Source organism: Meleagris gallopavo, chromosome 3 (genome assembly GCF_000146605.3).
Source record: "Meleagris gallopavo isolate NT-WF06-2002-E0010 breed Aviagen turkey brand Nicholas breeding stock chromosome 3, Turkey_5.1, whole genome shotgun sequence".
Classification (NCBI taxonomy): domain Eukaryota; kingdom Metazoa; phylum Chordata; class Aves; order Galliformes; family Phasianidae; genus Meleagris; species Meleagris gallopavo.
The window spans coordinates 68763167-68774371 of record NC_015013.2 but is presented as its reverse complement, the minus strand read 5'-3'; the positions used below and the strand labels follow the sequence as shown (position 1 = coordinate 68774371).

At 40.6% G+C, this 11205-nt stretch overlaps 1 protein-coding gene across 1 annotated transcript in view; it reads right to left on the bottom strand.

Annotated features, from left to right (window-relative positions):
* Window positions 1–11159, bottom strand: part of LOC104910394 (carbonic anhydrase 2-like) — a 35676-nt gene extending 24517 nt beyond the window's left edge. The window contains exons 1-3 of the mRNA XM_010709098.3: window positions 10973–11159; window positions 10426–10623; window positions 10–182 (exon numbers count right to left, since the gene is read on the bottom strand). Coding sequence (XP_010707400.1) covers window positions 10–182; window positions 10426–10623; window positions 10973–11006 — 405 coding nt within the window. The 5' untranslated portion in view covers window positions 11007–11159. The remainder of the gene's footprint in view (window positions 1–9; window positions 183–10425; window positions 10624–10972) is intronic.
* Window positions 11160–11205: the final 46 nt, after the last annotated feature.

Sequence of the window (11205 nt, the reverse complement as noted above, 5' to 3'; positions counted from 1 at the left end):
AAAAAAAAAAAAATCAAAATACTCATTAGACACACAAGACTGGAAAGGCAAAGCACATCCTACCTCAGCATCATACTTCACGCCATCCACAGTGTGCTCAGAGCCCTGGCCCTCACAGGATCCCCAGTGAATGTGAAATTGCACCAACCTGTAGACTCCATCCAGTGCTCCTCCTTGCAGCACTGCAAAGCAAAGAACTTCCATTAGCACCTCCCGGAACATTTGCTATCAAGTCTCACTTCAGACTGGAATATCCACTCAAGTCTCCCAAGTGAATTAATTTATTGCTCTGCATGCTGTCATGCTACTCCAGATAGTCTTCAATGGTACGCTGCTGCAAAAAGCCAAAGTCAATAACAAACATATAAAACCATAAGTGAATTTACAGTGAGTGTCATCAGCAATTAAGCATGCTATTATTACAGGTGACGAGGGAAGAGTTAAGGATGTAACTTTTCTGTCACCAAGTAAATAAAGTCCGAGAAAAAGACTAGCCCTGCATAAGGTTACTCTGAGAAAGTACAGCTGAAGACCAAATCATATTTAACTTAGTATCATACTCTATCTCCTCATTTTGGGCAGTTTATCCATTAAGGCAAATCCTGTGGTGAATTTGATCAAGTGAAACACTTTTGACTCCAAATTAAACCCAAACACTTGGCTGTAGGCAGATGCTAGGTAAAGTGCTGGGCACAGTACAAGGCATTGCAAAGATCCAGCTCTGCCTATCCCATTTTTTTTCTCCTCAGTAATGAGTATAAGAGAATGGTGATGAGAACAGCAATGCTGCTAGTAAGTTCCTTTTTTTTTTTTTTTAAAAAGTTTGGTTTGGACATGAGGCATTAACTTATGCTTCCCACTATCTGACATTATCCCTGTGATGTGATTGACATAAGAGGAGAGCCCAGTCACACATTCAATTACACAGGAGCAAGCTTCCCTACTCTGCTTGTTAGCTTTAACTTTGTACTTATTCTATGACCAATCACCATTACAATATGCAGGGTCAAGCACCATTACTGCCAAATGCTGAAGGCACAGACAGTATCTCCTCCAGTGCAGCATAAAGCATGGAACAATAGCAAACAGTTCTGTTCAGTGGAACTATATATCTAAGTTATTAAGGCAAGGTTTTACACAGGTTTGTGTTTTTTCTAAGTGTCTCAAATTCATCCATATTAAATCCTTGAGGTGCTAATATTTAAAAATCAGAAATATTTTTAAAATATCATTTGAAATGCTATAATTTTACAGATCTATTTCTATATATAGGTGCATAATATATATATAAAGTGACAGAAGAGTGTTGACATGAGGTGTTAGATGTATGTGTGCTCTATGCACGTGCCACAAACAAAATGATTCTGTGGAGCGAAGAAGATGCTTGCCTCTTGGTCCGCAATAAGTCTAGAAATGGAACTATCACACGTGCAGGTTTGAAAATATAAACCAAACGCAGAGTGGAAAAGGTCACTGTTCAGATTTCTTCCGATTATACAAAAGCATGGACAAACATAGCTATGGATACTTGGAAATGGAGGAACTCAAAGAGGTGAGCATTTGACTAAACAACTAGAATACATGAAATTTAGACGTAAGATGTATGAAACACATTAGTTTCCACTTGTGTGCATTACACATGCAGAATTTGGTTCAGTGGACAAACTTAGCGTTTGCCCAAAGCTCCTTCTCTGGCAAATAATTTTAGAAGTCTGCCAACACATATTTCTGTTTGAAAAATGTGAATATATGTTCCACTATAGTCTTACAAATTTCACCGTACATAGCCAACAGAGCAAGACTTACCCTGCCTATTGCCAAACTGTGTGATAAGAAGAGGAATGGCTGTTTGAAGTAATTAGATAGGCACATATTTTATTCTACTCCTGTATTTCTACACGTTCTAACTGCCAAGGAGCACAACTGTTTCAAGCACAGTACTACAAATTGGAATGAGTTTTTTTCAGAATGTTATTTCAAATGTGTGCTAGCTCCATTTTAAAATGTAATTAGGTGCTACATCTTTACCGATGCAAAATCATTTAACCCACACAATAACATGTTTCATTTAAAAACAATGCCATGGAGTTTCAGTTCCTTTGGCTAGTGGACTTGCTGCTTGTTGCAGATACAAATGGACCATGGTCTCACCATTCCCGAACTTCAGAAGCACTAGCATAGCACAGTTTAATCTGCCATTATTAATCAATGGAAAGCATGCTGAAGAGCAGAACCATGCAATATTCTCAAACCCATTTGCGGTGTTATTTCTACACAAAGTTTGCTATAGCTTCATAAAACTCAAAAGATGCACAAAATCTCTTTGCAGTTTTTGCTTACTTTTCTCACTTTGTGGTTCTCAAATCCAGCACTAGCTTATTTTGTCTCACAGCAGAGCATTCAAAGAAAGCAATAATTAGATTAGTGTGAATGAATACAAATTCAACAGTCTTAGTTACACAACAGGCCTTCTTGTTCTAGCCTCCATTAAGCAGTTACTATTTTTCCTTGATATTTTCCAGCCTTTCCAAAGAAGTAAAATTTAAAACATAAATGTGGAGATATTGTAACTTCTTTTCTTCAGTACAAGTGTTTGTTTTGTTTGTTTGTTTTAAACCATGAGTACAGCTTTTGTAAAGCAAAAACTCCTGGAGCATCAGAGCAATATTTCCACTAGGAACTTCCCTACCCCTGTCCATGTGACACAAACATCAGTTCAGGCCCCACTGAAAACAGAAGTCCAGCTCTTCTCTTTTTTTGAGGGATGGGAAAATTCTGATCCATATTTGAGCACCTCAGCATTAGCTCTCTTACTTTTGAGTTCAGTATTACTGTAACCCAGGAAATACAGATGTAGCTCTGTCCCCTTTCGTTACATAGCATAGCTTCAGATGCAGAGTGAAAATAGCACTGGGCAGCTTGGAAAACACATTATTTTCTCATAGATTCTTCACTCTCTATCTACATCAATAAACCGGCCTCCATAGGTATGTAACAATCCATGAGGTAACAGCTTGGAAATGCAGATTTTCTTCTATTTGACAGTTATTTGAAATATTGCAGTGAGACAGATTTGGAGCCATTTTGCTTAGATTAAGAAACAGTAACTGTTCTCAACCTTCTACCACTTACTGAAAAAGTTACACTACTAACATCCAGCAATTATATTGCACTGCTGTTACATGACCTCATAACATTTTCTAAATTAGGTGAAAATGAGTACTAGCAGAGCTAATTCAGAAAGCTAAATAACCACACAAATGGTTCTATTAATGTCTGTGGGATTTCTGGGATAAAGAAGGTGAACTATCTTTGTCTTTAGTATGTGCTCATGGGATATTTGGAAATGCACAGAAACCCAGGACAGCTGCTCATTCAGGCCATGCAACCTCACTGCTGTTTCCAAAGGCAGTCACTGGGCAGTTACTTTTCCCATGCAGAACAGGACAGCTTTACAGGAAGTTCTGTGAACTACTTCGTATTTTTCTTCAGGAAGTGGCAGCAGCCACTAAGTTAGCTAAGTTAGGCAGGAATAGCATGCAACTACCGTAGCTCCCTGCATAAGGATGTAACAGGGCAGGAGACTAATAAATCTCACTGCAGCAATAAACTTGTCAAAGAAGTAATCAAAATGGCTGAACTATAAGATTGCTTCCTGAGACAGAATGAATTTCTTCCTGTTATACAGATCAGTGTGATAAGAAAACACTACTCTAAAGTTCATGATTCTGAGACAAAGCTGAATGAGAAAATGCCCTTTGAATGGAAATCATTGACAGCAAAATTCTTTCCAGGAGATGAAACAATGGGCCTACTGCAGCACAATGGATGTCAAGAGCTCAAAATAGAAAAGGTAGTTCTAACTGAGATACTGCCAAACTAAAACGTAGCAACAGAACAGTTCAGCATATAGCTTTGAGCACAGCTCAAAGCACATATTGCTTTGGCATAAAAAAAAAAAAAACCATGATTTTCTATCTGCCTCCAGTAGACATGTGCATGCATATAGCATTATAGATATGTGCACATAATAATGTATTATACTGTGCATATATTTATAATGTTACTGTTTTATAGGCATTTGTGTATACACAGATATCTATATGCTAGAAAACAGGCCCAGCAGAGATAAAGCAGAAAAACATCTCAAGCACCATGTACTATTAATGGCATAAAAAGGCTCTTATGAGTATGCTCAGGGATTAGCCTTGTGTTCTTATGCAAGGATGGACTTCCCCATCTGACAGTCTGAAGGGTTCAGTTGAGGTGAGCTGTCACTTCTGTGAAACGTGGAGTATAGAATATTACATTTTGTGAGATGTTTCCTTCTTTACGTTATCTCTTTCAAACATTCCTCCTAAGACACTATATCATGACAAGGAGGAGAGTAAGACAGGATGCAAGCATGTGATGTCGAGATCACACTTGCAGAAAACATCTGTAATGAGCTTCACCAGAAGAACCTACGTAATTGGTATCTCATAAGAAAAAAAAGCCCCGCTGTGACCTTGCAAGGGGGCTAGCCTGATAAGGTAGCAAGGATGTTCTGGAGAGATAGGCCAGAATTAAACAAGTGCCAAACTGTACCACGTCTGCATACGTGTGTATCAGCAGCTGCTCAGTGATTTCAATTCAGCCCTGCTGAACTACTTGGCACAGACTGGGCAGCAGCCAGACAAGGCTTTGACCTGCTTAACCATCCTAAGTCATTCAGGTTCACGTCTTTCCTTGTCAGCCTTCAGGTCATTTGTCTGTGTGATTCCAACAAACATCTAAGTAGGAATGCTCGTATGCATGTAAATGTTAGTGTGTATATACCTGTATAGAAGGAAACATCCACTAGCCACTGAGAGTAAATTAAGGGGAAGTGGCAAGAGAAGTGGCTATTTAAAAGAACAAAATACACTTTAAACTATTTATAGATGTAGCTTGGGAGTATTAAACACTTGAAAATTTGGCATTATGTTATGGACAATTTGTTCACGTGATATATTGTCCCTAGTACAAGAAGGGCACTATTTATTTCACACAGTGAAACCCACTGCTCTGAGGATTAGAATAATTTTTTTTTTTTTTTTTTAATGTATCATTAGGCACAATAGGGAATCCCTGATCAGCATTCAGTCTTCACCTTTCAACCCAAATAATTTGACAATGACGTCCAGAGCACTGAGTAGGAAGCATTAAGATTCTCTTAAGAGTAACAATTGGCTTCATTTCTGACAGTTCTAACTATAACGCTAACCTCAGAGATTGCTTACAGAACTGGAAATTATGCATTGGACATGGCGCTCATACAACTGAGATATAAGGAAGGTGAGCAAAGTGAAGGAAGGTGTGAGTGTGGCCTCTAGGCACTCAACGCTCAGCACCCTTTCACTTATGAAGTTAAGTGAACAAATTGGTTGGGAAGAATAGTCAAGGTGAAATCTAGCACTATGAAAAATTTATTTTTAAGATGTAATGCAGCCAAGTGGCTCTTAACTCAACTGGTAACAGTTACCTAGAGTTTCTCTTGGTTTTGTATTAAAATACAGCTCTAAAGAGAGAATCTGGAAGAGCAGAAGGAACTCAGCAGGATTCTTACATGCACAAGCCATGACAAGTTTCTGCCTAGAAGTTGCACATGTAAATAAACAAACAGAAAGAGATAAATGAAGTAAGCTAGTTAAAATCAGGAAGGGCACTTTTGAGCTCTGTAAAGAAATGAAGGCCTAAATTAAGCAGAACTGATCTCAAGCCCTATCATTTTCCTTCCTATTTCCTTGAAGCTCAAACTACCTTCTTGCTTAGACTTTGCAGCTTCTACTGATACCAGTTGAACAGCAAAGTTACTCAGTGATCACACACACTCTGGGACCTCTGACTTTCTGGTCAGGCAGCACACAAAAATACTTGTGACATATAAGCAGGTGTCTGAACACAGTCCCCTTCAGCCATAAGTAATCAGTTCCTTGATTTACAATAAGATGGGTTATGACATTGCATAGCCCATACTGTACTGCAGAGCTTTAAGCTGTGACTGTATACCAATAACCTCCAACATTATTCTGGTGTAGCTAATGTTACATGCACAGAGCTGGGAAGCCTAAAAATAAATGCCTGGCAGTGACTTTGCGTAAAAGCTTTGCCTTAAAGACAGCAGATCTGCACATTTCTTCCTCAGTTTACCTGCTGGGATGGAAGTCTAGGAAAAGAGAACAGCACAACTTCCAGTGTAATCCATTGCCAACCACACACTGCTAATGAAACAACTGTTGCAACTGTTGTCAACAAATGCAACAAAATAGATCGGTCTGCTTACAGAGTCAGAATTCAAGACATTTGAAGGATCATCATTAATATTGCCCATCACAGAATTGAGTAATCAGTTATGACTGCTGAAAGTCTCCCAAGAAATGTTAGTCCCACAGTCAATAAAATATTTTCATTTCCCAGGTCTCAGCATAATTGCAAAGTTCCATTCCAATTTCTATAAAAACGTCAGATTTACTTGAGAGCCCATGTTGGACTTCCGTATCTCCAGCAAAGCAGCAAGGAAAGAAGAGGAAATGAGACTCATTCACATGCAGAAGTGACTAGTAAACTTAGTAAAGTCTTTAGAGGTTTACACCAGAGTTACTATTCACTTCTGACAGGTTTTACAGCTAAAATATCTTTATTTGTTATGAAATAATTAATAGCTGACTTTGACAAACACGTGATCAGAGAACACAGAATACAGTGCTCGCTGCTACGAGCACTTCCCATTTGAATGTCAAGTTGTAGGTCAACTCCAAAAAGTTCTCCACAGAACATAAAGTGAAAATAAAATGTATATTACAAAATTGTCTTTCATGCTTTTTAGGCTTAGTTGAGCACAGTCACTTCCTGTGGCTTTAGAGCTTTGAGAAGTAGACAGTTGCTTCCATCTTTTGAAGTGTATGACAATACACATTTCCTTATGACAGACTACAACATGATTATGTAGGTACCCTGAATGAGCTACAAAGCTCTCAGTTGCTATAAAACTCCCAGAATAAGGTGCACTATAATAGGTCAGGGGTTATCAGCACCAATGGCTTGACACGTGTCCCAATAGACAACAGAGAATAAACCTAAAACTGTATTTCTATTCCTGGTGACATTTCTACCATATAGAGGTTTTGCTTTTACTTTAGGTTATAAAAATTTAAACACAAATACTTGCACTTTCACACTTGCTACAAGACAGTGGACATAAGAATTCAAAAATCTAGAACAGAAGAAGAGAAACTAAGGAACAACTGAAGGCAGAAGTTCATCATTTGTTTTCTATGTTTGAGAAAACATTCCAAAAAAGGGAAAGAAAACAAGATAGAAGACAATAATTTATCTAAGAGAAAGTAATGGAATTTCAGCAAATAAAAACGTTTAGAAAGAGGCAATTCCAAGTTGCCAACTTACATCTGTTCTACCAGCTAGCAATTGTGAAACAGGAAGGGAACAGACTTCAGGAACCAATTGCAGCTTTAGAAGGGGAATACCACAGCTGTCACATAACCCAAGAAATTCTAAGGCTGTGCTACAAGAACTGAAATAGAAGGTTTGTATGTAATTGCTTAGGAATAGGGTTGTTTTGTTTTTTTTAAGCATGCTTAATAACATCTACATTAACAAAAAAGTAGATCAAAGTCAAGAACTGAAGTGATCACAATAATTTTAACATCATTGTAAAGGAAAATTGCATAGGTTATTGGGATGGTTAATTGGAAACTAAACCACATGCTACATCTATAGAGCTTTACCTATTAGTAAAAAGATCTTTTAAAAGGACAGGAAGGAGAAAAAAAACCTTTTCTGAATGGGATATTATCTTAAGAAATGATATTTTTTACCCTTTAAATTCTCAGTTTTTCCACAGATATATAGGCAGGAGCTCCTGTGCACACATGTAATACAACAAACAGACACAAACTTAGATTTGGGGGACAATTCTGCCCATAGCAAGGGGTTGAAGCCAGGTAATTGTCCAACCCAGGCCATTCTGTGAAAATATTGTATATCAAAATTTATTTTACTATTCAGTATCTTCTGAATTGAAAAAAGTAATTGCTTTTAGAAACTTCTATCCAAACATGTTTTAGCTTTCTGACCTATCTTCACTATGTACTTTTTATTACAATAACTAATTCTGCACACCGTAAGAGCAGAAGTCATAAAATATTGGAACCGCTGCCTCATTCACTCTGTGCCTGAAGATTCTTAATGAATGGATCTACATCTTTGTGTGCTATTACTCATGTGTTGAAGATTATTCACAAATAATGATCTTATTGCTTCATTTTACGCCTACTGACACAGATAATTCCTTACTGCAATGGGACAGCTCATGGAAGCAAGCACTACAGCCTGGGAGGAATATTCACAGGATTTTATCCCCATATTTTCTGTAACACATAACAGAACGTCACGTAATCTCTCCTTGTGACTGCTGTCTAACCAGGAATTGGAGAGATCATTATACTGTTAGTCTCAAAATTCAGGAACAGGAGTGAATCAGCACAGACAAGTCAAAGACAGCTTTATTTTCCGCAAAGAAAGTAGGTTACTCAGTTAGCTGCATACAAATGAAACCACCATGGGTGCTGCCAGGTAGATCTTGGGCACTGTAATTTTCAATAGGAAGTGGATATTGAAAGATCTGCCCTCACATGGATTCACAGAGAGCTGTTTAGTGCTTTTTTTCCTGAACACTCATCAGTTTCTGATTCACTGACAGAACCACTGAGAGCATTCCCACTTGCATCTTTTGCCCTCCCACTCTGAGAGCAGTGTCACTGCCTATCTGTCACAAGATCCCCGTCACAGATGTTCTGGTTCTGCACTGACTTCTCAGAAAGAGCATTCTTCCTATAGATGTGTCTTTTTATTATTTTATGTTACTGCCACTTTTCTCTCCCATGTTGTCAGATACAAACTAGTTTTTTCAGTCCTCCCCGACCTACACACGCACAGAGTAACCTCACAGTAGCTGTGTTATGCTCTGAGGACCCGGAGCTGCTTCCTTGGGCTCAGTGAGAGCCGACTCAGACAGATCTGGTGAACGAAAACAGAATCCCTTCCTTGTGCTTTTACTTATGGAACTTATTCCTCCTAACATTGCTGAAACATACACACTTCAACTCTGGCTCCTCAGTGCTTCAGAGGAATAAACACTAAGAACTCAGAAGACTTTTTTCCCTGCTTTTTAATTGTCTTTTAAGCTATACAGATATGAATACAGAAGTTCTGAATAAATTACACATAGGTTTATATGTACCTATGCAGATGTGAACCACTTAGCTGACCCGCTAACATTATTCAGTATAAAGATCACAACTGAAATATAAATTCTCAGTGCAGTGCTGTCTGACATACCTTTGTATAATACTATCTACATATATATATATATATATATACACACACACATACCACCACATTTTTTGGTAGGCATGATTTGTTTGTTTCCAGCACCATTCCTTAAGAGACACTGTGCTAAGGAAGCAATCAGCAAAACAGGGCACTTGCTCACACAAGTTAAATCAGGCAGTGTCTGGAGAAGGCAGTGACTTACAGTGAGGCTGGTTTTGCTCTCTAAATTAAAAATAGAGGCACACTCACTGCAGCAAGGTGATTTCTGCAAACCCAGCCAAGGGAAAAAACTACAACTAAAGACAACCTGCAGAACCCTCCTTGCAGTCGTGCCTTAGATTCCCCATCAGTGGGGCCATTCCTTCCATCAGGGTTACTGTGGGGTTTGCAAGACACAGTGCTGAACCTCACCACACAGCACAGTGAGCTGTGGGACATGGCGGGCCAGCTGCCTGCCTGCAAACTTTGTGGGAATGAGCTGGATATACGTTGTCTGTATCTAGAAACCCTTCAGGCAAGAAACATCAGAGATTTCTGTTTAAGTTACAGAAGAACAAAGAGGTATTTCCTAATCATTCCTCTGTTTCTGTACTAACCTGGGAGCATACTGGCTTCAGAAATATGAAATAATATTTTGGTAACCAAAGAAACTATTTCCAAACTATTTCTGCTCCATGTTGGCAACTGTATTCCGCTGTTATTCTACAGCCCATTTCCTCCAGCGGTGCCTTTTGCCTCCTCATTAACCATTTGTTTGGTAGCTTACGATGAACTACACTTAGAACTGCTCTTATAATCCATCTTTTTTTGTTCTTCTCCTTTCCCATTCAAGCCCATGCCAAATCCTCCCCAGTTAATTGCAAAGGAAGAGTTCACTTCTACAGAGTTTAGAGTAAGGCAGAACAAGCAGCCATAGCGTTCTTCTAAGAGGAGTCCAGTTTTCCAAAATACATGTACTTTTAATAATAAAGAAAGAAATCCTGCAGCTTCAGTAAATGCTTAGCATTAATAGCAGCGTTAGCGACAGCATCACGCACACACGGATGCACTCACCTGACTTGTCAGAGGAGTCGTCGAACTCCACGTTGAAGGAGTGCCCGTTGTTGACGATGGCTTTGGCCGTGCCGGCATCGTAGCTGAAGCTGAGGGGCTTCAGCGCGGGGTCGTAGCGGGCGGCCTTGGTGCTGATGGCGATAGGCGACTGGCGCTCCCCATTGGCGATGGGAAAGTGCTCGTGCCAGTGCGCGGGTCCTGCAAGAGAGCGCGGGGCGGCTCAGGGCTCGGGGGTCAGAGATACCGCTCTGCGGAGCGCGACGTCCCCGCAGCACCTGTACGGTTGAGGGGAAAACCCGTTCGGTGAGCGAGACGGGGACAGTTCCCGAGATGAGAGGAATGCGACCAGGTTCCGCCGGGGCATCCTCTGCCCCATCCCCGTGTGTCGGAACGCAGAGGATGCTCGGCGCGCCGCTCGGGCGCAGGTGGCATCTCAAGGTTACAGCGGCAAAACCGAAGCGCCTGGGAGCTCAGGGAACGGCAGAGCCGCGGCGCTGCTTCCCGGGGCGGCCGACAGCAAAGGCGTCCCGCTGTGCCCCACACTCACCGTTGTGGCTGTCGTACCCCCAGTGATGGGACATGGTGCGCCCACTCGGCTCCGTCGGCTATCGCAACGCCGTGGCCTCGGCGGGCTCTCAGGGGCTTTTATAGGCTCCCGCGAACTCCATGCCCTTCTCCGCGGCCAGAGGAAGGGGTGGGGAGCGCGGGCGGGGGCGGAGGGAGACTTCGCTCGGGGGCGGAGAGAGAGAGGTCCGCTTATAACCCGCGATTCTCCCGCCG